This window comes from Ambystoma mexicanum, chromosome 2p (genome assembly GCF_040938575.1).
Source record: "Ambystoma mexicanum isolate Mex_15411 chromosome 2p, UKY_AmexF1_1, whole genome shotgun sequence".
Taxonomy (NCBI): domain Eukaryota; kingdom Metazoa; phylum Chordata; class Amphibia; order Caudata; family Ambystomatidae; genus Ambystoma; species Ambystoma mexicanum.
Genome location: NC_090923.1, coordinates 155642373 through 155667228, shown reverse-complemented (window position 1 = coordinate 155667228; position 24856 = coordinate 155642373). Strand labels below are relative to the sequence as shown.

At 45.0% G+C, this 24856-nt stretch overlaps 1 protein-coding gene across 2 annotated transcripts in view; it reads right to left on the bottom strand.

Moving 5' to 3' along the window:
* Positions 1 to 24856, bottom strand: part of SLC6A6 (solute carrier family 6 member 6) — a 466708-nt gene that overhangs the window by 162050 nt on the left and 279802 nt on the right. For both annotated transcript variants that reach the window (XR_011301897.1, XM_069643408.1), the window contains exon 7: positions 1954 to 2088. Coding sequence is in view for 1 of the 2 variants with exons in the window: in XM_069643408.1 (XP_069499509.1) it covers positions 1954 to 2088 (135 nt within the window). In the remaining variant the exon portion in view is untranslated. The remainder of the gene's footprint in view (positions 1 to 1953; positions 2089 to 24856) is intronic.

The window sequence follows — 24856 nt, the reverse complement described above, 5'->3', positions numbered from 1 at the left end:
GGGGCCCAAGAGTGGGCAGAGGAGGAAGAAGAAGGCAGAGTAGTCGGAGAGAATGAGGACGATGGCAGAGAGGTGGCAGAGGAAGGAGTCAGAGCAAACCAGAGAAGATGAGGATTGTGCCAGAGAGGTGTAGGTAGGAGTATCAGGAGAAGGAAGGAAGTTGATAAGATGTGGGGAAACGTCTATCAAAAAGGAGGAGATTCAGCTGAGGGCCCTGGACCAAGATGCTGCCATTCATATAGACATTAATGATGGTCTTGAACGAGTGGAAGGGGGCCAGGAGGACCTCCTACCGAGTTCCACCATTAATGGGAGAGGAGGACAAACCGGAGAGAACAGAAACCATATGGGAGGTCCATAGGCCTGGAGAGGGAACAACAAAGAGGGTGTCGGTAAGCGTCTGTCTGGAGGAAGCACTGGTGTAGTTATCAGTGATAGGGAGGCCTGGGTTGGAGACAAGTATGTTCCTTTTGAACTTCTTCCTACCAGGCATAGTGAAAGGGATAGGATAGGAGATAGAGTAGCAGTTAGTGAAGATAGGAGAGTCTGAGAGCACCATAGAGGGGTGAGTGGAGGACCAGGAAGAGGAGGAAGCCCAAGCAGAAGAGTGGGGGGTCACACACTAGGCACACAAAGGGGGAGAGCACAAGGGGAGGACGGGTACAGTCAATGCAGAATACAGTAGCAACAGTAATCACAGTTAGTGGGGGAGACATTGCAGTAATACAATAGAAACCACTAGGTGTGGGAAAGAGAAATGAGAAGAGAAATGCAAACAATACAATACAAAATATGCAATACAATCATGACCGCTGGGGGACATAGAAACAAACAAAAAGTATTCCCCCCTTCTGGGGGACATAGCACAACAAAAAGTATACAACACAGTAGTAACAACTGGGAGCACCTGGAGAGATAGGGGAGAAGAAATACGTGGAGCCTGAGTTGCGAGGGAACAGCATACGTGGGGTTGGCGGAAAGGGGAAGTAAGCGCAAGGCTGGGAGAGGTGGAGACTAAATTGATAGGGGGACAGAACACATGGAGTCTGGCAGAAAGGGGAAGGACGTGCAAGGCCAGGAGAAGTGGAGCCTAAGTTGAGAGGAGAACTACGCACAAGGAGTTGGGTGGGAAGGGGAAGGTCTTGCTAGGCTGGGAGAGGTGGAGCCTAAGTTACGAGGGGAACAGCGCACATGGAGTTGGGCGGAAATAGGAAAGACGTGCAAGTCCGGGGCGTTGCGGACGTGCTATAGTGTGAACATTCAGATGCACTGGGAGCAGATAAGAGCTCAACCAACGAGTGGGAAGGCACCTCAAGCTCGCACTCTGTCCTGTCGCAGAACCTGGGCTGGAATGTAAAACCCCCGGCACTGTTAGTCTCCATTCCTCATCCCTGTCTATTTATGTGACAGTTTTGTCAGTAAAGAGCTCTGCTTGCATTTCTGAGCTTACTGGTGTCAGCAAACTGCTAATGCTGGCTAGGGTTTCAGTCATGCAACGATATAGACATGGGTGAAGTGTATATGTGTCTATTTTGGGAGACTCATAACCCCTCCACTTCAAGCTATCACCCACGTCCTGAGTTAATTACCGTTCTCCCTCTGGATATATATACCTCAAGTCCTCTCACCACCAATCAATCACTGGCTGATCCTGATCTGCAAGATTCAACACACCAACAAAGCGATCTGGCCTTATTCCTGCTCTCCCTACTAAACAAACTAACCAACTTTCCGTGCAGACCACACAGTGTTCATAAATCGTGCAGGATAAAAAATCAATTCCATAAAATAGAGCAACATTGGCATTGAAAACGATTGCTGGAGCCTTCTTATGGATCTGGTGCCAGGACAGGTACCTGTCAATTTCACCGTCAGAGCACCAGTACTCAGAGTCACAAACAGGCACTAAACACTTCCTGTCATTACCAACAGTGGGAAATAGTCATTACATACCTGTGGATCCGCCAAGCGTGTGATGTCTGGATACAGATAAAACATGATGCCTGCCCCGGCTCCCGGCAAGGTGACTCCACGGACTAGCAGTATCAGTAGCATGATGAAGGGGAACGTTGCGGTGAAGTACACGACCTGCGGAGGAGGTGGAGAGGCACATTCCTTTTAAGATGCTACTGCTTCTTAAAATATTTTGCAGAATCAATCCCCTTATTTCCAGCTAAAAATTCCACCGGATGAATATAGTATTCAATTTTCACGTTTTCTCAATTTTCATTCGTATTCCGCAGAACATGAGATGTATCCTATTAGGTGAATATGGTTACATGCTACATGACAAAGTAGGAGAATGGAAAATGATGTGGCTGCCCAGGCAGAGCGTAGGAGAGAGGATGTGCTATTCTTTCCTCTAGCTCACCTTTACGACTTCATCCGTATCCAGTGATGTCACAGAATAAAAAACAGAGAATTACTTTTTCACCGAAACGAAAATACAGAAGAAATACCAACATTTTGATTAAAATGTACTTGGGGGTGGGGTAAGGGGGTAAACATGGTTGGGGAGGGTTTAGAAGCACATGGAAATGGGGAGGCATTGAGAGGAGACCCCCGAATAACATTTTTTTAAAAATTCAATATTTTTCCGGTAAAAAAGGTTTGATAAAAAAGTATTCTCTAGCATTACATTCAGTGAAATCACATAGATCCAACTTCATCACTTCTAGGTCTACCCAACTTTCTCTCACTTGTACTCCTATTTCATTTCCGAACTTTCTCTCACTTGTAGTCCTCTTTCCTTTCCAAACTTTCTCTCACTTGTACTCTTGTTTCATTACCCAACTTTCTCTCACTTGTAGGGAACCTGTAGTCCTCTTATTAGAAGCCACCAGTCATTATTTCCTTTTCAAAATACCATGGGCCTCATTACAAGTACGGTGTTATGGGTAAAAACCGCACTGAGGTACTATGCCTTTGACAGTAGATTTACCTCCAGACACATCTGGAGGTAAATCTTCCTCCTTTCCACCACAAATTGGTGGATTTACCATGTGCCGCTGGAAAATCTGCCAGAAATCTTCATGCAGTCCTATGGACTCCACAAATGTGGAATTACCACCACTGGAAATCCCATGGCAAATCCTTGGGTCCCAGTGGTGGGAATGGTAACCAATTTTCATGTTAATTCGGCAGATTTAGCACTGAATTACCACCAGACCTGGGATATCCTCCTACTGTGACATCACAAGAGGATTATGGAGTGCATAATCAACTGCTGTGATGCCAAAGCTGGGTGATACAGCATTTTCTCTTTTTGCCTGGGGATTTTGGACACCCGATGGAAGCAGAGAAGCTACTTCCATTGAGGGAGGTAATTCCTCATGCTTCCCATCTTCACCAACAGCGATGCTGGTCCATAGCAACAGTGAGTGCATGGAAAACAGATGCTGTGGGGGGCATACACAGCATAACATTCCAGGTGGATAACCTTCAACTACAAAGTGTATTCCCCCTCAGGGTTATGAGTGACATTATAGACTACAAGAGCTTTGCTTTCATTGGTTATTAGTTTCCTACTGAAATGGAGGTGGAATATGTCCCTGTTGTTGATAGCTACCCACAAATCATTCTACATAGCAATAATAAACTGGTCCCCGGAACATTACCACCCGTATAGTCTGGAGACCCCGATAATACTCTAGTAGTACCATAGATTAACATCCTAATATAATGTATTTTGTTGAATCAACAGGTTGCATGCTTGTTGCGACCAGCGATCACCCAAGATGGCCATGTAGTGCCACGCATGGCAGCAGTTACGCCGAAACGGAAGACAACAAGTGAGTGGGAGTGGGGCGGTGTGGGTGAGGTGGTGTCGGGAAGCAGAGGGTAGGGGAGTTTGGGGAGAAGGCGTGGCATGTGCGAACAGCTGTCTCCTTGTGTGGAATGTGGGCTTGGATCGTGTGATTTAGCTCACAATCCGCGTAACCTACTCGGCTGCGGTGCCGACCGCGGGACCGCTCTTCATTTGGACCAGGAATCATGAGGTAACAGGCTCACAAATTTCCTCGAAAAGCCCTTGGTGACAGTAGTTTTTGTTCTCACAGTTATTTCTTCACTCGAAGGCCTGCTGGCTTCAAGAACACTGCAATTCATTGTTTAACATCAAACGTATGTAAATTATCCAGGATGTGCTTGTCAGGTCATTTCCCTGATTAAGCTTTGGAACACACCGACGGTTTATAATTCTCGAGGTTAGACCAGGTAACAGCACGATAAACCGTGATAAGAAACACACATTGATTTGCCTCCAGGCGGTCATAGTCCATTGTGTCAATGCACGTGCACTCATGTGCAGGGTCAGCAGTGTGTGGGACTACAGCTAGTATTATTGAGGCATGGCCAAGCAGCATCATCCATCGTGACATTTATGAGCCAATTTCCAAGAGCAGCAGGATCCTGTAGACTAATATCCACATGCAAAAGTTACATTTTAAAGTTGTTCACCCAACCACACACCTACTCCGTCTTGTTAACAAGATTGGTAACGCCAATAGTAGCGTTGACTGCAGAGCACAGAGCATTTATTTACAAACATTCCCATCAAGCGCCCATCTACACACAGCAGCTAGAAATTGCTATCCCAAGCAATACAATCGTTTGTGTGGTTTGAGAGCACTATGAGGGTTCGCCGTACTACAGAGGACAACAAACTGTCAGGGCAAGCAGCCAGGAAGTGGCCTGTGGTGTTATCTGCTATCTGTATACGCAAGCACAAATACAGAAAAACGGATTCACTCAGCCTTCACCATAGGTATGACATTGAACCATAACTAGAACACCAATGTGTTTGGAGGCCAGCTATGCTTTCTCATGTTGCTGTAACAAGTTCACCAAATCTTTTAGTATAAACAAATATACAGAGAAAATGTTGCTGCACTGAAATGAAAGTGATCACAGACCCATCACTGTAAAGTGCAACCAAAAAGAAAAGTAAACTCAACAGAAATAATAAAAGGAAAGAAAAGTCATGGGGCCTCATTATGAATGTACTGGTGCGGTAAGAACGAGCCGGTATTACTGCATACTGGCATGTTACCGCACCGGCACACTCCAAGTTTGGTGGTGGGGTGACTGGATTTACCGGCAGCTCTGAACTGCTGGTAATTCCGGCACCCCACCACCAAAACATTTTCGTATTACTGGCACTGTGTGTTACCGGTGATGGTAATACTGGCAATTCCCCCCATGGAGTCCTATGGGGAGTAGCCGCACTTACAACCATTTGTAATCTGCCGATAATTCCGGCAGACCAAGTGGCGGTAACGGCAATACTGTGTGGTGGTATCCCACCAGATTTAACGGCAGGATATGATAGGTTATTAATAATGCACTTAATACCCATAGGTTTTTAAGCACGGGCCCGGGGATCGAACCTGTGGTGCTCCGTGTCAACTTCCTTCCAATGTGAGCACATTGCCCTTGAGCTATCCTCCCGTGGACCACCCATCATATAATGATGCCCACAGTAAACATGTCAATTTAAGAGATACACCACCCAAAGTGAGAGTGGAACAATGTCATTTTCAGCCTAATTTCCTAGCAATCATAAGTCGACCGATGTTGGCTCTAAAGTGTTGTGGGATCCCCTGCATGCAATTTTAAATATCCACGAAGTGGAGTGAACACAGAAAGAGTAAAAGCGAGGCAAACTTGCTCTTACTCTTCATTTTTCCACTCCGTCTCTTGGAAAGGTAAATGCTGCTGCAAAAATGTTTTGCAAGCAACGTTTACAATGGATCCCTATCAGGATGTTTGTGTTGTTAGTGGACTTTCCATGCCCAGCAGATCCGGACTAGGAATTCTGGCTACCTTGTTTCCACCTCTGCTTAATCTTCCAGCTCTCTCGGGAAGTGTTCGTAAGTGCCGTTGGTGGACTTGCCTATTCCACAATGTTCAGTTTAATCTACCAGTTAATCTGGTCTCTGTTTATCTTGCTCGCTCGGTCATCGATCGGCCCCATGTAAACAGTGATTTCAGCTATCTCATCCACAGTACTTTCACCCTTTCCAATTTAGGCTTCTCTGACTCCACCTTTGCCACCAAACTGAGGGCCTAATTCAGAGGTCGCTGTAAAAATAGAAATGTGTTGTTCCAAGCTGGAACAACACATTTCTTAAATGCACCACATTCTGACAGGGGAAGAATGTGATGCAGGGATATGAAAGACTGGCTTTTGCATGAGCCTGATTTACGGGTGGGTCAAACATCAGGAATGCAGGGCAGCCACATGGAGGGAATTCTCCTCCCAGCAGCACCGATCATCAATAAAAGGAGTTGACCATCAGGACAGAAACCAAAAGCATACAAAATGAAGAAACTGCCACCCATCTGACTACCAAAGAACTAAAAATATGTCTATTGAATAAACGCTCCCTCAACCAACATGCCTTATGCGTACACGATCTGATTCTGACAGAGAACATTGATATTATGTGTATTACAGAGACGTGGTTACAGGACCCTGTAGGTCCTACATGCACTCTGGCAGTACCAGTGGGTTTTACCATCCACTAACTAATAGAGGTAGTGGGAAAGGGGGTGGGGTAGCCATAATAACACGAGACTCGCTGCAGTTTTTCCAACGACATCACCATGCACTGGCTGTTAAACACTACATCTAAAATACTGTCCCACAGACAACAACTGTATTAACTTCTTACTTATATACAGACCACCCTAACTGGAATCTGAGTTCAACGATGAACTCACTCATCTTGCCAACTCACTAATTGGTCAAAATAATTTCATGATCATCCTTGGAGTCTTAAATCGATGGCGTGGAGATCCAAAAGATAAAGAAGCAATCCTCCTTGAAAAAAACCTGCAAAAAATACAGTTTAATGTAATGAACCATGATCCTACCATGGCCAATGTTCATCAACTGGATATGTCATTACTAATAACATAGAGACAAACAACTATGTGACTACTCCCTGCATATGGACGGACCATTACAAAGTAGTATTCAACCTACATTTACCCTTACCAGCTAAGAAACCCATAAATGAAGCAAAGAAAGTCTTTTCTAGAAACTTCAAAAATATTGAGAGATCGAACTTACAACTTTGCGTAAACAGCATCCTTGCTGACATTAATGAAAATGATTCCTGTGACACCATTATCAAAAAATATGATCAGCAGATGCTCATTTTGATAAACCAAAAAGCTCCTAACTGGGAACAAAAACGGTCAGGCCCAATCTTAACCATCAAAAATTGTTCACTTCTGAGCGAACTATCCTAAAGAAGGAAAAAGAAAACACAGCGAAGCATGTTGGCTAAAGAACCCAACCGACGAGAATAAGAGCAGCTGGAAAATCCTAGAAGACTCCTACAAGAATAACATCAATGAGGCTAAAAAGAACTACTTCAATAGTCAAATTGAAGCTTCCTCTAATTCAGCTAGCAAACTCTTTCATATTCTCAAATCCATAGATAAGCCCCAGGCCTTGGCCCCTCCATTTACTCCATCCCAACTGGAATGCAAAAACACTCAGGTAGCCTTCGCCAACAAAATCAATCAAGCTAGAGAATGCATAGCATCTGCTCAAGCTAACAAACCTCAACCTAGTCAACCTGTGCCAAAGACAACCACTGATGGAAAGGAGAAATTCCAATTTCAGCAGATCCCCACTGAAGTCATGCTGAAAACTCTGGCGTCTATGAAACCATCTTCTTGCGCCGAAAACAAACTTCCTCCCAAGATCATTCTCGAACATTCGGACATATTTGCTCCAATACTAACTAAAATTGTAAAGTTGTCCTTTCCTGACCAAATAGTACCGAAAAACATTAAGAAAGTCACCATTACACCTCTAGTAAAAAAAAAATAATCTAGACCAACGTGTCCCTAACAACTTAAGACCTATCATGAACTGTAACTTAACACTTAAAGTCATGGACAAGATAGCAACAGCACAGTTTCAGGAATACGTTGAAAGACACAAGATCCTACACCCACAACAATCTGGCTTTGGAGCCGTACATAGCCCTGAGACAGCAATGTTGGACTTACTGACCAAAATTCTAGGCATTTTGGACAAAGGAAAAGCTGGCCTACTAGTCCTACTAGATATCAGCGCCACATTCGATCTGATAGATCAGCAGCTACTACAACAAGCACTTGGTAAAGTTGCAAACTGTTCCAAGGAAGCAATAAACTGCCTGTCCTCCTTCCTCGGAACAGAGTCTCTCGCGTACATTGAGGAGATAAATTCTCATCCGAATTCAACTTCTTCTGTGGTGTACCACATGGAGCCAGTCTGTCACCACTGCTTTTTAATCTGTACATCTGATTCTTGTGCGAGCTACTACAACATCTCCAGGTGTTCTTTACCAACTACGCTGATGACACTCTGCTGATTCTAGAACTGAGTGGGGACTATGCCAAAGATAGTACTATATTAAATGCACTCTATCAAAATATAGAAGATTTAATGGATAACAATTGGATGTGCCTAAACAGTAATAAGACTGAGTTAATGGTCTTAGGATCCAAACTTGCTTCAGACTACCAGGCATTTCAAATTAACGAATCCCGTATTGAAGTTGTGGGCAAGGTTAAAACACTTGGCATGACTTTGGAAGCTTCCCTTAATGCTGATGCTCAAGTCATGTACGTAAGTAAAAATTGTACCTACTACATCAGACTGCTCAAAGCAATTAGAACCCTACTCAGTGAAAAAACTGTGCTACAATAGCCAGAGCTACTATCTTATCGTGTCTGGACTACGGAAACGCACTCCTTGTAGACGCAAGCAAACAAAGCACGCACAAATTCCAACTGGTCCAAAATAATACGATCAGAACGATTAAACAAAAAGCAAGAACTGAACACATCAGTGAAGCTAGACGGGACCTCCACTGTTTGAAAATGGAGGATTGCATACAGTTTAAGTCCTTATGCCTGACACACAAGTGTCTGCATGCCAAAGCACCAGCCTCCCTGAAGTCAAAATTCACTTTCCACAACCCTCCTAGGGCATTAAGATCAGGAGCCAAGGGTCTAATAACAGTCATGAAGCATAAAAATGAATTCGGTATGGGTAGTGCTTTACCCAACCACGCAGCAGTTAGTTGGAACAAACTGCCTACCTGCCTTAGGTTAGAATCTAACCACTCCTCTGTTCGCAAAAAGCTTAAAACTGCCCTCTTCAAGTAAACCTATAGTGTAAGAACTCTGGCCTTGAAACCACTTAACTATCCCTGATATTTGTACCTGTCTTGTTCTCTATGTGCCTTCGGCTGTCTATGTCTCCATGTATGCGCCCCGATGCCCGTGGGCAGTTCGGCGCAATACACATAAAGAAATAAAATATAAAAAATAAAAAACACGACTCTCAGGTGGCGTCAATCTCCACTGCACAATTTTTCCCACAATAAACATAGCATTTCTTAGGCTGCAGCACCACTTTTCCAGTTTAATGAAAGTTTAAGTAAACTTCCTTAAATTCTAAAAGTGGCAGCCTTTTGACAAATGCTCGCAATGCCACTGGGGCTCATGTTTACCCACAACGTGTGATTTTAGCAGTTTTTCGTGCTGGAAAGAAAGCCATCTACTCTCCAATACTTCCACCCACTTCAAAATGGTGGTGCTGGAAACTGGCGGGGGAGAGTGCCCTATTTCCACACTCTTTTTATCATGACCTTAGTTAGAATCGGCACCTCAACTTTTTGGCCTCCTTCTTTCAGAAAGTTAGTAAAATTCAAATTCTGCTAGGTGGCGCTGCAACATGAAACATGTCCATAGCTCAGTAGACAGGGCATTGTATTCCCTTCATTAGGCACCTGTAGCCAGTGCTGGTCTTTGTCAGGTGAATTTGTCAGGAGAAGCCCCAACTATGCTGTCACTTAATGTTATGTTATTGTGGTTTATACCACACCCTCCTGCGATATGCATGATATTGGATGCCTAGCAGTATTTGAGTCTGAGGCAAGTCTAGTGTATATTGGCCAGGGCTGTGGTATTTAAGTTGATTGTAGATGTGATTGTTTGATGTCTGTTGGGAAGTGCGTCCATTTGCCATGTGTGTGTTGCTTAGTATGCGTATTGTGTTTTAGACAGTAGAATTTGAGAATGGTAGTGAGGGCCGAAATGATGGGCAGATTAGGGAGTGGCATGGACAATCATAAAAACCACATATAGCAACCCAAACATGGTACAGCAGTCATAAAAAGACCACACTTGTGATAGCAAGTCCTAGCAACACGTTTGAAATGACTATCAATGGAAAACAAGCTTGTGTTATCCTACGCTTGTACCACTGCTCTCTGAAGACAGGTCCCATGTGTCTTTCTAATTTTGCTACAGTAAATAGCTGTCTCTCTCTCTCTCCATCTCTCTTTCTGTCTCTCTCTCATCTCTCTCTCTCTCTCTCTCATTCTCTCTGTCTCTCTCTCTATCTCTCTCTCTATCTCTCTCTCTGTCTCTCTCCGTCTCTCTCTCAATCTCTCTCTCCTTCTCTATCTCTCTCTCTCCTTCTCTCTCTCTCTCTCTCCATCTCTCTCTCCATCTCTCTCTCTCCATCGCGCTCTCTCTCTCTCTCTCTCTCCATCTCTCTCTCTGTCTCTGTCTCTCCTTCTCTCTCTCTATCTCTCTCTCTTGCTGTATCTCTTTCTCCCTTTGTCTCTCTCTCCCCTTCTCTCTCTCTCTCTCTCTCTCTCTCCCTCTCTTTCTGTCTCTCTTTCTCCCCTTCTCTCTCTCTCCCCATCTCTCTCATGCTCAAATTGATACACTCTACACCAGGTGCAACAAGGATCCGGGAGTAGGCAGGTGAGGGAACTGAACAGTCTGGAGACTACACGCATTAGCATAGGCGAACGACAAAGGGTTGTGGGAGGCATGAGCCTTTCTTCAGGTTCGAAAAAGGGTTGAGATATGAAGAACTCAGGCACACATTTCTCCTCCGAGAGCTGCGTCACTGGCCTGCCAGGACTTGTGTCCATCAGAGGGACTTCCGTCTGGCAGCAAACAGCTTTCGTCACACAATCAGGAAAGGGGCGGGTATCCTTATTCTTTCTCCCAGAATCTACCACAGTGTCTCCCACAAGCCCCAGCCCCCTCTCAGTCAGTGCACTAAGCCACAGGCCAAAGCAACTCTTAAAAATGTATTTATTTTTGCTGACTCCAGCCGACTTCACCTATGCTATCAGGGCCACCCGGGGCAGTCCTTAGAAAATCAAAAATGGAAATGTCTGCTTGTCGTACCAGCCTCTTATTGAGGTTGCAAAAGAGTGGTGAGCTCACGGAAGGATAGCTCAGAGGCAACGTGCTTGCTTTGGAAGCAAGATGCTACGGAGCACCACAGGCTCGATACCCGGGTCCGCGCTTAGAATCCTCTGGGTATTAAGCGTGTTATAAATAACCTATTATATCATATCATATCGTAAACATCTTCCAAGCCAAGTCATTTCACTCGTAGTCCTACCTCACTGTTAGCTAACACATGTAAACAACAAACATTCTTTCATATAGTTCTCACTATGGCCCTTGGTTTTACCATAAACCACCATAAACATTGGTGTGCTATGGTGGCCTTGCTAGAATAGCTGATTAAGTGGTTGATGAAACATATTTTAAAATCTAATAATCTAATTATAATTAAAGCTGTGCAAATGAAGCCACCTTTGGCCATTATTGATGTCCATTACTGGTGTGTCGAAGGGCCCTGTTTAGATTTGTAGACAAGCAAGAGAGTGGCGTTGGGGGGTGGGTGCAATGCAGAGCCAGTAGATGATGGGCTCAGGCCCATTGGGCATTTGGGCTTGGAGAGTGAGCGTCCCCGCGGTACTCTCCCGCTGATCGGCCAACGTGGCAGAGGACAGCCACGTTGAGGTTTCTAAGGTATACAAGACATGAGCTAGACATGCACCCACACCTACTGCCCAGAACAAACTCTTCCCGAACTGCAGGTCAGACTCCCCAAGCCACCCCCAACTCAGTTAGCCAATATCACGGAAGTTCATGACGCTGCTTGAGGCACTCAAAGGTTATCTCAGGACCACTGACCCACTCACCAAGCCCACAGGCTTATACAGGTTCACAAATCTGTTGTGGCACCTGTGAAGCCACCCATCAAATTTGCCAGCCGGCGAGCACTCTAACGTTCGTAGGTTACTTCGAATAACTCAAAGATAACACATGGGGGCCACCCAAATGCCCAAAAGGCCATTCACTTATGCTCAGAGCCAGAAAAGCCAGATTACAAAATCAACACTTACTCCCTGGCCTGTCAATTAAACAGCACATTCAAACTGGTCACCTTTAAGATGGCTCCCTCAACGTCATTGTGACCAGTAAGAAGTGAGGAAACACAGCCCTCAAATACACTGGGATTACAACTGCAGACCCTTGCCCAAGGGCAGGGGGGATCTTTATTTAAAACCCTGCCAGCCCAGGTTTAGCACTGTGGGTTGTTGGGCCAGGTTGGATCTGGCAGTGAAAGGAGTTTTTGAGAATGGTACAGAGACTGTGGCACAGAGGCGGTAACTGCAGGAGAGAGGAGGAGAGGAACCTTGAGCTTGGAGAGGATTGTATGGAGTGGCAACAGGTGGTGGTGGTGAGAAGTTGGTGGAAGCGGGTACATCTGGAGAAGGAGATGAAGGATTGCAGGACATAGTAATAGGCTGTGGTTGAGAGAAGCGGTTGGAGGGCTTATATATAAAGGAGGAGGGGAAGCACTGGAGGAGGTGACAATAGAAGGTGGTTAGGAGAAGTTGGTGAAGGAGGTTAGATCTGGAGGTGAAAGGGAAGGCTTGGAGTTGCTCGTTCTTCCTGCTCGGCCTCCATGAAATGGGGGAGTGGCTTCAAATCAGATGAGAATGTGCCGCTTTTGCTGTCAGCGGTGGAACGGCAAGAGAATTCAAATGTGGGGTGGATGGGCTGCAGAGGTGTAGTTGTAGGTAGTAAAACAAGAGAAATTAGACAAAAAGTGTGAATCACCTTCTCATCGGTGCTGTAATTAAGTAACAATGCACACGCACAGTGTTGAATGTGTTGCTGGCAGGGGGATTTGCGTGTACCCTATACTGTACCATAACAAGGAGCACTGGAAAGTCATTGGGGGTCATTATATGTTTGCCAGTATCCCGACAGTAATTCCAGCAGAATACTGGCAAACTGACATACCGTAACTGCCATCTGATATCCTGGTATTACCAGGATATTCCAGATGCCAGCAACAGCAGTCTTTCCTACGGACTCAATGGAGCGGAATGCCAGTATTACTGGTGCTGATAATACTGGCAGTTTTTTGCAAGTGGGGGCCTGATTTAGCTCAAGCTCTTGGTTGGAGGAAAATCTGCCACCCCCTCTGTTGAGCCTGTAGTGTTTAGTTGTGCAGGTAATCATCTCCACTTTTACCGGCACCTTTCCCGCCCCACCAAACCTGTAACGATCCCCTTTGTCACTTTCCAGCAGAGTATGTAAATAAAGGTACATTTCCTAGTTTTTTGTTATGGGGGATCAATTCTCAAGCAGGAATGAAAAAGGTAGCTAAACTAGAGAATGAAGAATTGATTACCCCTCTCTACATAGGAGACCGGAAGTAGAAGAATGAAGTGATTTTACAACATGATTAGTGCTTAAACAACATTATACCACTATTCCAACATTTTTGAGATTTACTTCTGTCAAGGAGGTGAGCTGCCACACCAAGAAACAGACACTATAGAACTGAATAAATGAACTATTGTTTTAATGATTGATAAAAAATACAACATGTAAAACTCCACAAATTGAGTAAAAAGTGGATGTAACATGCACTGATTACAAGCACTAAAACAAGCTAAAACTGAAATTAAACATTGAAGTAAATAGGGGTGTAAGTCATCAACCGGACATTACTTTACGGCATGAATGTCCAGATCACTATTGTTAGTATTCTTTTTCCGATAGTCGACATGTTTTGGCCATAGATTAAATTGGACACTATCTCACAAGAGGATTTCTTCCAGAACAACTTCAGTTTAATGATTAACCCCAATTGTTTGATGTAATTACAACATCAATGATCTACACAAAACACATACATAGACAAAAAATAAGCAGAATAAGAATATGTTGATGATTGATACACATCTTTTGTCTATGTATTTTTGTAGATCAGTAATGTTGTAATTACATCAAACAATTGCATTGGTCACTTTTTCCAGAGAGATGGTGTGTGGCAGTAAAAGTCATGTTTCCTGCTTTTTTCCCTCTTTTATATCTTTGTTTCAAGCCTAGAGATGATGGGTGCTCTGGTGGTGCGCAGGCTTCTGCAGATGCAATATTCTCGACCATGTAGCGTTTTGTTTTGGTTGTGACATCTTTATAGGTCATGCAGGCATTCTTGAACAGGCCGTTGTGGATGTGGTTGCATTTTCTTAGAGGTATGATGAGGCATGCTGTACTATGCTGGGTGGCTTTCAGAGGGGCCAATGTGGAATTTGAGACTCTTGTGGATAGAGTTTCTTCACCATCCAGGTGAGGGATAAGCTAGTACCATGCTGCTGCAGTCTTCTTGGCAATATGTGTTTTGAATGAGAGTTCACACTCAATAGTACAGCCACGAGATTGTGCAGTGGGTAAGCACTGAAGTATGCATCCATTGAGTTTCAAGTCAGTTTGCCAAGTATGGTCTTATGCATGCTTGCTGGGGTGTCCTAGAACAATGAATTTGCTCCTTGTACGGTTGAGCTTCAGGCACGTACTTGCCCTCCAGGCTTGGATGAGAGACACACTGTGTTTGAGGTGATGCATGTCGTTGATGCAATTGATATTTAGCTAACGTTGCGCGTCGTCTGTGTATTGATGTATCATGTTGTTGGTGTTGAGGAGGAGTTCCCCACAGGTTCCACGTATAGATTAAAGATGACAGGGCATTGGATGGAGCCTTGTGTAACTCCACAGGTTACTGGATGACATTGTGTTCTGTTGGGGCTCATCTAAATGGCTTGATGCTGGCTCGAGAGGTAAAATGCAAACCACTGCCGGATTTTTCTGCGGCAGCCCATAGATGAGGTGAGAATGTTGTGGAGGAGTGCTTCATAGTCACTGATATAGAAGACAACAGAGACGTTGAGGACATAGTACGCCGACCAAGAAACCAGACTTTTCACTTGGGGCTGCATACACATGGTCGGGTCCAGGAAAACCCCCCGTATTTCCACATTAGCATGCATAGTAATCATGCAACCAGCAATTGTAAAATGGTGATATTCTGGACCTAATTTATGTTACCTGACTGCAGTGCTTGCAATTATAAGTTTGCTCTTGTCGTTGTTCCAGGTCAGTCCATTCTTCACCATCCAAGGACTCAAGAAGTGGAAACACTGAGTATCATCTGCGTTATTTGTAAATTTAACCACCTTGTTCTCCAACAGTTGAAATAATGGGAGGATGAAAATGTTGAAGAGTGATGATGAGAGGCAGGCTCTCTGAGGAAAACCGTACAAGACCTTAACTCGGACTGATTCTGCTGTTCCGCAGCATACTGTGAGGAGTCAGGAATGAAACACGGACAAATTAAATATGGTATTGACCAAACACTTTTATTGAGGAAAGAAAAGGAGTTGGGAAAAGGCCTCGCTATACCTCTGCTAGAGGTGATTCCCTACCTAAACTCGAAACTAAAGATTTGTCAGTGTCAGAGGGCCTCATTAGGACCCAGGCTGTAAGGGGTTTACGGTGGCGTAAACAGCGCCGACCCTTACCGCCTGATTCCGAGGTCCCTTAGCGCCATGGAGGATTTAACACCTGCTTTTAGCAGGTGTTAAAATCCATGGCGCTAAGGGACCTTGTTGTTAATTACGCCACCGTAATTTACGGTGGCGTAATTAACGCCTTCCCCACTCCCATTATGCCCTATGGGGCAAAAATTGGAATGGGGAAGGGTAAATGGGTTAATGGGGACTTACCGACACGCCAACCTCGGAATGGGGTGGTAAGTCCGCCAACCACCATGGCCTAAACGTAGTTTACGCCATGGTAGTAAAGGTACGACCCAGGCGGTAACTTACCGCCTGGGTCGTAATGAGGCCCAGAATGTCCATAACTGTCCTGTGTCCAATGTACGATTCTGACCCTCACATTCTAAGGAAATACATTTTAAGGTGTAAAGGATGATGTCTTTGGCCTTCAGTGTTTCAAAAGTGTTTATAACGAAATGAATAACTCAAACATAAAGTATATCAAGGATATTGCTCCTTAATCCAGAGAGTTTTTTACCCTTCTCCTCGATTCTTCTTCACAATTTTTGACAATAATGGTTCTTGTCTTTTCCTCTTGTTCAACAGTGAAGTCACTTTAGATTGTCAGAATACCTGATATCCAGGGTTTTCTGTTTTCCTATATTCACACACTTGTGATTGACTGCTATGCTTTCTTGCCAGGGCTTCTTGTATTTGCACGTTCGATGTTCCTTCATATTAACACAGTTATAACTGCCTGGTGTGATTTCTTACCAGGAGCTCTTGTCTTCACACACTTGCCTGATATATGCTCCTGCCAGGGCTTCTTGTTTTTACACACTTGCATTTGCATGATATATTGTTTCTGCCAGGACTTATTGGTCTCACACACTTGCAATTGCCTGGTATACGCTTGTGCCAGAACATCCTGTTTTCACACACTTGAAATGGGCTGGTTTACTTTCCTACCAGGACTTCCTGTTTTCACACACTTGCAATGACCTGGTATTCTCTCCTGCAAGGGCTTTTTGTAGTTGCCTGTCTCTGAAACTCCACCTTTGATCGTTTACCATGATAGCCCTTTTGGATAATTGCTTTAGTCCATAATATAATGCCACATTGTGTTTTGCTCACACTTCCAATCATTCCTCACTTTAGCACTGTGGGTTAATTTATATTGTCCATTAATGATCCCTTCTGAGGCAAACCCTGTGTTTGACATTTTGCTTTCACTATTAAGAAACGATTTCCTCTCTTTATCTGACTTGGCTTGTTCAATGCTTAACATACAGAGTGTTCACCACTATGCCCGGTGCTCCCTTCATCCCAGCATGGACTCACCAGCTCTTCGTGGCATCTCCTGTTCTGTCTGCAGCTTGCCGACAACAGCCGCTGGATTTTCTCTTCTTTGCGCTGTGCGGCTTTCGGTTTCCACATCTCCTGTGGCTCTGGATGGGCTTCTTCTCTCCTCCGGGATCCCTGGTAAGCTTCTCTTTGCGTTTTCCACAGGGCTACCACCCGGGAGCACTGCTCTCACTTCTGCCATTCCCACGTGAATTCTTTGTGTCATCCTCTACTACTCACTGTATGAACCGGTTGGCTCCAATGTGCTTCTTTCTGTTATCCGGCCACTCGAAGAGCTGCTGCCCGCTCCCCCCCAGAAGTCTCCCATTTTTTCTTGTGATCTTTTAAGCATCCTGCGCTCAAAACAACTAGACTGTTGCCTGTGCTCGGGGTTTCCTCTGCACTGCATTCCTCCTCCTTCTTTTTCGTTGCAGTCTTCAGGTGTTTCTGGGTCGTAGTTTCCTTTTACTAACTTGCTGGGCAACATTCATAGAATGGTTTTAACATGTCCTGGGTATGAATACATGTTTGAAAGTTGATATGAAGAATTATTTGAGGGAATTTCAGCATTATCCTTTGAGGGAGCAGGGAAAGAACCACACTATGCCATAAAGGGTGTTGTGCATGGGAGATTCGTTGAGCATGGGAAAAGGGGATAGCATTTCTCATCCGTTGACACCACCACTTCCTCTCGCAGGTTGTTTCCTGCCATGTGATCCTCCCTCACATAGCCGCACCCAGGGTCAGTATTAGGTAGCGGCTGCCTTCCCTTGGCCACATGGGAGGAGGTCACCCCCGGGAAATCAGTGATGAGTCCATAAGATTCATCATAATACCCTGGCTGACCGATTCTCCAAAAGGGATTTCACCCATGTGGCGGATGGTGTGGAAAATGCAGCCTCTTTATGAAGTCTATCTGTTATACAGGACATGGTCCATCAGGTCAAATCCTGTGGACGGATCCAACAACATGCATAGTACCAGCTGCCCCCTGTCAAAAGACTGCAAGATGTTAGACTTTGGCCCTCATTACGACCCTGGCGTTTGACCATGGTGCTAATAGCACCATGGTCCATGCCGGTAACTTACAGACTCCGCCATGGCGGAATGGGGAATTACCGCCCCATTCCGAGGTTGGCGGGGAGGTAATTCCCCATGCCGCCATGGCCCTTCCCCATTCCCATTTTTGCCCCATAGGGCTCAATGGGAATGAGGAAGGCGCTAAGTACGGTGCCGCAAATTGCGGCACCGTACTTAGCACCAAGGTCCCTTTGCGGGTTGGTTTTTAATGCCTGCAAAAAGCAGGCGTTAAAGTCTCCAACCCGCAAGTCTCCAACCCACAAAGGGACCTCGTAATCAGGTGTTAAGGGTTTAACGGCGCCGCCACCTTTTACGGCGCCGTTAACCCCTTAACGCCTGGGTTGTAATGAGGGCCTTTAAGTCTAACAAGGCTGTTTCCGTTCCATGATCTGGCCTAAATCCTGACTGCCACTTGCTCAGGATCTTAGTCCTGTCTAAATGATCCAGGTCTTGTAAATATGCCACCCTATCCAATATTTCTTGCAGGAAAGGCATATTCATGATAAGGCGATAGTTCACTGGCTGGAGAGGAACAAGACCTTTTTTTTACAAGGGCATAACCCATGCGCTCTTGATACACTCTGGTACGTGACACTCCTGGAAAGACAGGTTGACACATTAAATTATGGTGGTTATCAGTTGGGGGTGGCATACCTTCACCTAATTGCATGGCAAACATCACCTGTACATCTAGTAGGCTGATATCTGCCACCTCAACCTCTGTAGTAGATCTTAAATTAAACTCTGTAAGGCCTGCCTCCTGGGAGCCCCCTGCCACCTTTGAGCAAAATGACCTCAATACCATCATATAAATGTAAAATGCACTAAACAAATACAAATGCCAATAATATTCACTTTGCAGTGCTTATTTTTCATTACATTGAGGGATTCGTAGTATTCGATTGATAATGGTAAATGCAGACCTGGCCTGAAAGAAAATAAAAAACATTTGTCTAAAATACATTTTTTCATAGTTTTCATGGCAAACATCCGTATTGGCTTTGTCCTCAATGCCAGTAAAAAATGATATTCCACACTAAGAAAACAAGTCTGTGCTGTTTGCACAAATGTACCCCCGTCTCATGTAAGGAAACTCATGTTAGCTTTGCCTTTAAGGCCAGTAGAAAATGACATGCCACAGTATGTGAACATGCCCTTGCAGGCTGCACGAATATAGCCCTGCTCCTAATGTAATATTTTATATTATTATTTAAAGTGTGGACCTAGCTCAAGAACAGCAGAGTGCTGTGCAGACTGTGGGTAGCCAGCATTTGGGCTAGCATCTTTTCACAGTAGCACAGTACTGTGAGTGGAGGTCTGTGCATAAACTGAAATTAGTCTTTGGTCAGGTGTTGTTGAAAAAGCAATGTTTTGAGAGATTTGCAAAATTGGAGAATTGTAAGAGAATTCCGAGCTGATCGAGTTCCAGGCATTGGGTACATGACAAGGGAAGGATTGTTTGCAAATCGGCTGTGACTCAAGCCAGTTGGTCTATTTGCTGCATGGGGAGAGTGTGCCACCAGATATATGGAGCTTTGCCATCAGGTATGATGGTGTGCTACTCGTGGTTGCTTTGTATGATACATGCAGTCTTAAACAGGATACTCCCCTGGACGAGGAAGCCAATGTAGTTCTCGTAGAACAGGGGTGATCTGGTAACATTTCCATGCAGCCATAGTAAGAGGTGCTGCAGCATGGTGGACTGCTTTCAGGGGAGCCAAGTGAGGAGCATTGAGCCCTATCAGGAGAGCATTTCCCCCATCGATGTGCGAGACCACAAGGGCCTGCACTAAGATCAAGAAATCCTGTGGCGGGAGGAAGGGTTTAATTTTTCAAAAGGTGGAGATTTGGGGCTAGGCTGTCTGGGCATTCTTGGGTATGTGTTTCTGGAAGGACTGGCTGCTGTGCATGGGGAAACCTAAGGATTTTGCAGAGTCTGAGAGTTGTGGATCAAATCCTTCTAGGTGCATATCATTGAGCCATTGTTGGACAAGTTGTTTTGTAGCATGCCGAACGATGAGGACGAGTTCAGTCTTGGATTGGTTTAGTTTGATGTAGGTAGCTGACATCCAGGATGGGATGATGGCTAGGTAATCGCGGATATGAGTGATGTCCTGCATGCTATTTACTCTCATGTACAACTGAGTATGTGAATGGCTATAGTTGGATGTTTCAGGAGAGTGTCCTGAGGTTCAATGTAAGGACCCTCATCATGGTGTCTTTGCCCTTAAATCCAGTATAAAATCGATTCCGAATTAAGAAAACATGTCCCTGCTGGTTGTACAAATGTATCCCATCCCCATGTAAGCACATGTTGGCTTTGCACTAATCGGTGGTAAACAAATGCCATGCCACAATAAGGAAACATCTCCTTGGTAGCTGCACACATGTATCACCACTACACCAATGTAAGGGCACTCATCCTGTTGGCTTTGCCCTTAACACCAGTAAGAAATGTGAAGCCAAAATAATAAAACAAGTCTTTGATGGCTGCACAAATGACATTCCCCCTCTTTTAGAACACTCTTCTTGTTGGATATGTGCTTAACCGCCGCAAAAGTCACAACACAGTAGGGAAACATGTCTTTGCTGGCTGCATGAACCCTCCTCCCCCCAGACGCAAGACCACTTATGTTGGCTTTGCCTTTACCGCTCATAGAAAGTGCTTGGCCACAGTAAGAAAATCTCCAATCTGCATGCTAAAATATTGTACACTTCCCCTTCTCCAACCCTTCCTCCGCATAATAACAGTTATCATGGTGGCTTTACCCACAAATGACAGTAAACATGCCATGTAGAATGCTAAAGTTTCCTGTCAACCCGCATGAGAAGGCCAGCTGGCCCTGATATATTCCCCTTCGGTTCTAAGACTTGCAGTTGTTTCTTTCGAAATTTGAAATTTGGTAAAACTACAAGTCCTAGATTTTTATGCAAAAACAGGAGTGGATGGGCACTCACTTGTAAAGTTTCAAAATTGGAATAAATAGAGGAGAGCGAAAATTAGCAGAGGAAAACAATAAATCAGCAACACATCATGTAAGTCCATCTCAAAATCTGGTGGAGACATTTGAGGAAGGAGATAGGTGGATAAGGGATTCAGTGATGCCCGACCCCATAAAATAGCACCTCCTCGCCAATTACTGGTAGTCCCCTTGAGCCAGGAGCATGGAAATGTATGATGCTGTGGTAACGCTTATCTATGCTCCCATTACGTTCCATGACCTTCATCGCAGTAGCATTGATTGTGAAGTGGTTTGGGTGCCTGATCCAAAAAATAGAACAGTAGTGGGAACTGGGTTTTAAACCCCCCATCTTCCGATGTCTTTTTGACTTGGCTTATTTTGTTGCTTTTCTTTAACCGTTGACAAATGGAACACAAACATACATAGGCAAAATGGGGTGGAAGCTTATCTGTGTTCGATGCAGGAATTTGGGGCTTGGTGGCTGAGAATATATGCGGCCACTAGTGCAATAACACATGATCATTGAACGTAGTTAATACAGGTATCAAAGTGCAAAGGTTGGAAGTATCTTTATATTCAATAACTTTATATAATTCTGCTTCGTTAAAAAGTCAAACTTTTTAGTACTACAGATATAAAAAAAAAGAAGTGTGCGCTGCTGTTTGGGATGCTATTGTTTAGTTCCTTCATTTGAATTTTGGGTTACATTGGGCCTCATTCCAAGTCTGGCTGTAACCCTGCCGGTGCACCGGCGGGTTGCCGCGGGACTCGGAATAATTTACTGGTGCCTGGCCTCCCGGTGCCACCGGCTCATTCCAAGTCCAGCGGCTGGAAGTCAGGTGCCGGAAAATTGTTAATCCCTATTCCCATAGAGTCCAATTGGACCCTACGGGAGTGGGGATCACGGAAGCACCGGCATCGTTGCTAACGGTTCCGGTGCTTCCATGATGGTCTGCCTACCGTGGCCACTGTGCCCGGTAGGGTCAGACCTGTTGGGCACCGCAGCTCCGGCAGGCAGACCGGTAGCATGCCGGTCCGGAAGCAATGAGGCCAATAGGTTTATTGGCATTGTTATTTCCGGACTGGCATACTTATAATGAGGCCCACTGAGTCGCAGATTGGCAAGGCTCAGTTTGTGTCAAATGCTCTGTGTATTCCATCTTCATCATGGTCTAATTCCTCTGTTATCCCATGTTTTTTATCCGCAAGTGTTAAACCTATGAATATTCTAAGTGTGTCTCCTTATTGAAATGGGGGCCTTTTTTCATTTGTTTCATTTGAATTAAAAGTTTGCATTGCTGTGGGCCGATTGTACGTCACTTATATGAAGATGTTATCTTCCAGCAGAGTATGTGATGTGCCCCTATCATCTTGCAAGGTGTTTACACTTTTACACGTGGGAGATTTCTGTCTGATCGTGATGGAAACAATCAATAAGCCTACTCTATTTCATTTTCTTGTATTGTTTATAGAGCAAACCTTGCCCTTAGGCAGCAGAGTGCTTTACAGAGCTCTGGAGAAGCGGGAGGCTAGCGTCGAGCTAGCGTTTTTTTTAACAGTAACGCAGTACTGCAGGTGATTGTCGGTGTTTCAGTCCTGGGGTAGAAAGCAATGAAAGAGCAATGTCTTCACAATTTTGCAGAACTGCATGATGGAAGTGTCAGTATGAGCCTCCAGGGGGAGTGAGTTCCAGAGGGATGGGTATTAGCAGGAGAAGGACCTCTTCATGGTCCTTTCCTTATGGGAAAGCATGGACTCTAACCTTCTGATGGTCCAGCTAACCTCAGGAACCTCCTGAGATACAAAGTTTGGCTGTCAGGTAAGATGGGGTTCCGTTGGAGACCGCTTTGTATGTGATGCATGTGGTTTTAAAGAGAATCCTTGTGAGGAGGGGAGTCAGTGGTGATCACTTGGGATGTGGGTGATGTGGTTAAATCTGTTGGCACCCACGATAAGACTGGCTGTGCCGTGGTGGGCAGCTTTGAGGGGAGCCAGGTTTGTGGCTGGGAGCCTGGTGAGGAGGGTGTTACCCCTATCAATGCGTGAGATGACCAGTGCCGTGACTACTGTATGTAAGTTAGCGGGGGGATGAAGGGTTTGATTTTCCTAAGTGTGGAGATTTGGAGCCAGGCAGTTTGGACTTTCTTGGCCACATATTTTTGGAGGGAGAGACTGCTATCGACAATGAAGCCTAGGGATTTGGCTGAGTCGGTCAGTTTGGGGGTGAATCCTTCTAAGTTCATGTTGTCAAACTAGTTTTGGACGATCTGTTGTTTGGAGGGGGGGCGATAAGGACAAACTCAGTTTTGGTGCGGTTTGAGTTTTAGGTAGGCGAATGACATCCAGGTCTGGATGGTGTCCAAGCAGAAGCAGAGATGTGAGATGTCTTGACGGCCAGTAACCATAATGCACAACTGCGTGTCATTAGCGTACTGGTGGATGGAGATGCTGGGGTAATTTTAGAGGCTTCCCAGGGGCTCCATATTAAGGGTGAAGATAATGGGTGAGAGGTTGCAGCCCGGTGGCACACCGCAAGATACCGGGAGACGTTTGAACCTGAACTGCCCCATTTGAATGGCTTGGAATCTGTTTATGAGGTATGAGGAGAACCAGCCAAGGGCTTTTCCTGTGAGGCTCATTCTGGTGGTGAGGATCAAGATGAGTTTGGGGGAGTCGACCTTGTCGAACGCTGCTGAAAGGTCGTGGAGGAAAAGGAGGTAGGAGTCACCTCTGTCTGCAAGATGAAGTGCGTCGTTTATCACCTGAATTGTGGCAGTTGTCGTGCTACATTTGGGGCAGAACCTTGATTGTAGCGAAGGAGAAAACATATGACCAGATGTGTGCAGGCTTTGCTTATCCCTCCTCAAGTGATAGCCCACTTAAAGGACACTGTTTTGGAGATGTCCATAAAGGTTTTCATTGTGCATTGCAACTCACTAGCTACTTCACCTGATGCGCCTGCTGTACTTGCAATGCCTACCATCATGGGGAAAGAAATGAGCTTCAAGGAGACAGAGATTCTTGGCACTCGGTATTCCATTCTAGAAATCCATCAACAGTTTCCCTTCAGTGGAACGTCCTCACATCGCCTGCCATCTACTGACACACCAGAGTGAAAGAGTATTTGTTGTACAGTACCGTGCAGTGTAGGAGGGGTTGGTGCCTAACAAGTCAATAATTAATATTTAGGAGAGTAGACTCCTGATTGGTGGTTTCTCCCATCCTGAATTATCTCTCATCCCAATGGAAGTTTGCTTCTGGGCACGAGCATTCCTAGAGTACTGTTGTGCTGTACTGTTAGGCACATGTGTGTGATCATTGACTCTTTGATTAAGGGAAATGACAGGTGAACCATGAACCCGCTCAAAGTTCTGCTGTCCCCTGGTCACATGGTCAGAGTTATGAACCGAGTCTTCCAGCATGCTCAAAAAGAGCTCTTGGCTTGAAAGGGCTTGTTGCCTAGGAATTGGATGCTGGTGCAATGTATGCTGTGCTTGTCAACTATTTCTGCAGTACACATACTGCATATGCCAATATGATCCATTCCTTTCCATTTTGTAGGCGCTTATCCAATTATGGTTTTTGCTTTGTCGTCTGGGACATGTAGCCCTGGTTTTATAATGGGAAAACGCAGCATTACAAATGCTAGAGTGCACTGGATCTGACCTCTATAATATCACCCACCCAAAAATTGTAACATGGGTGTTCGGTCTGTTAGAGTCCTACAACCTGTGGCGGTAAAAAAAACAAAAAAAACAGCCTTACATTTTGTGTAGTGTTCCTATG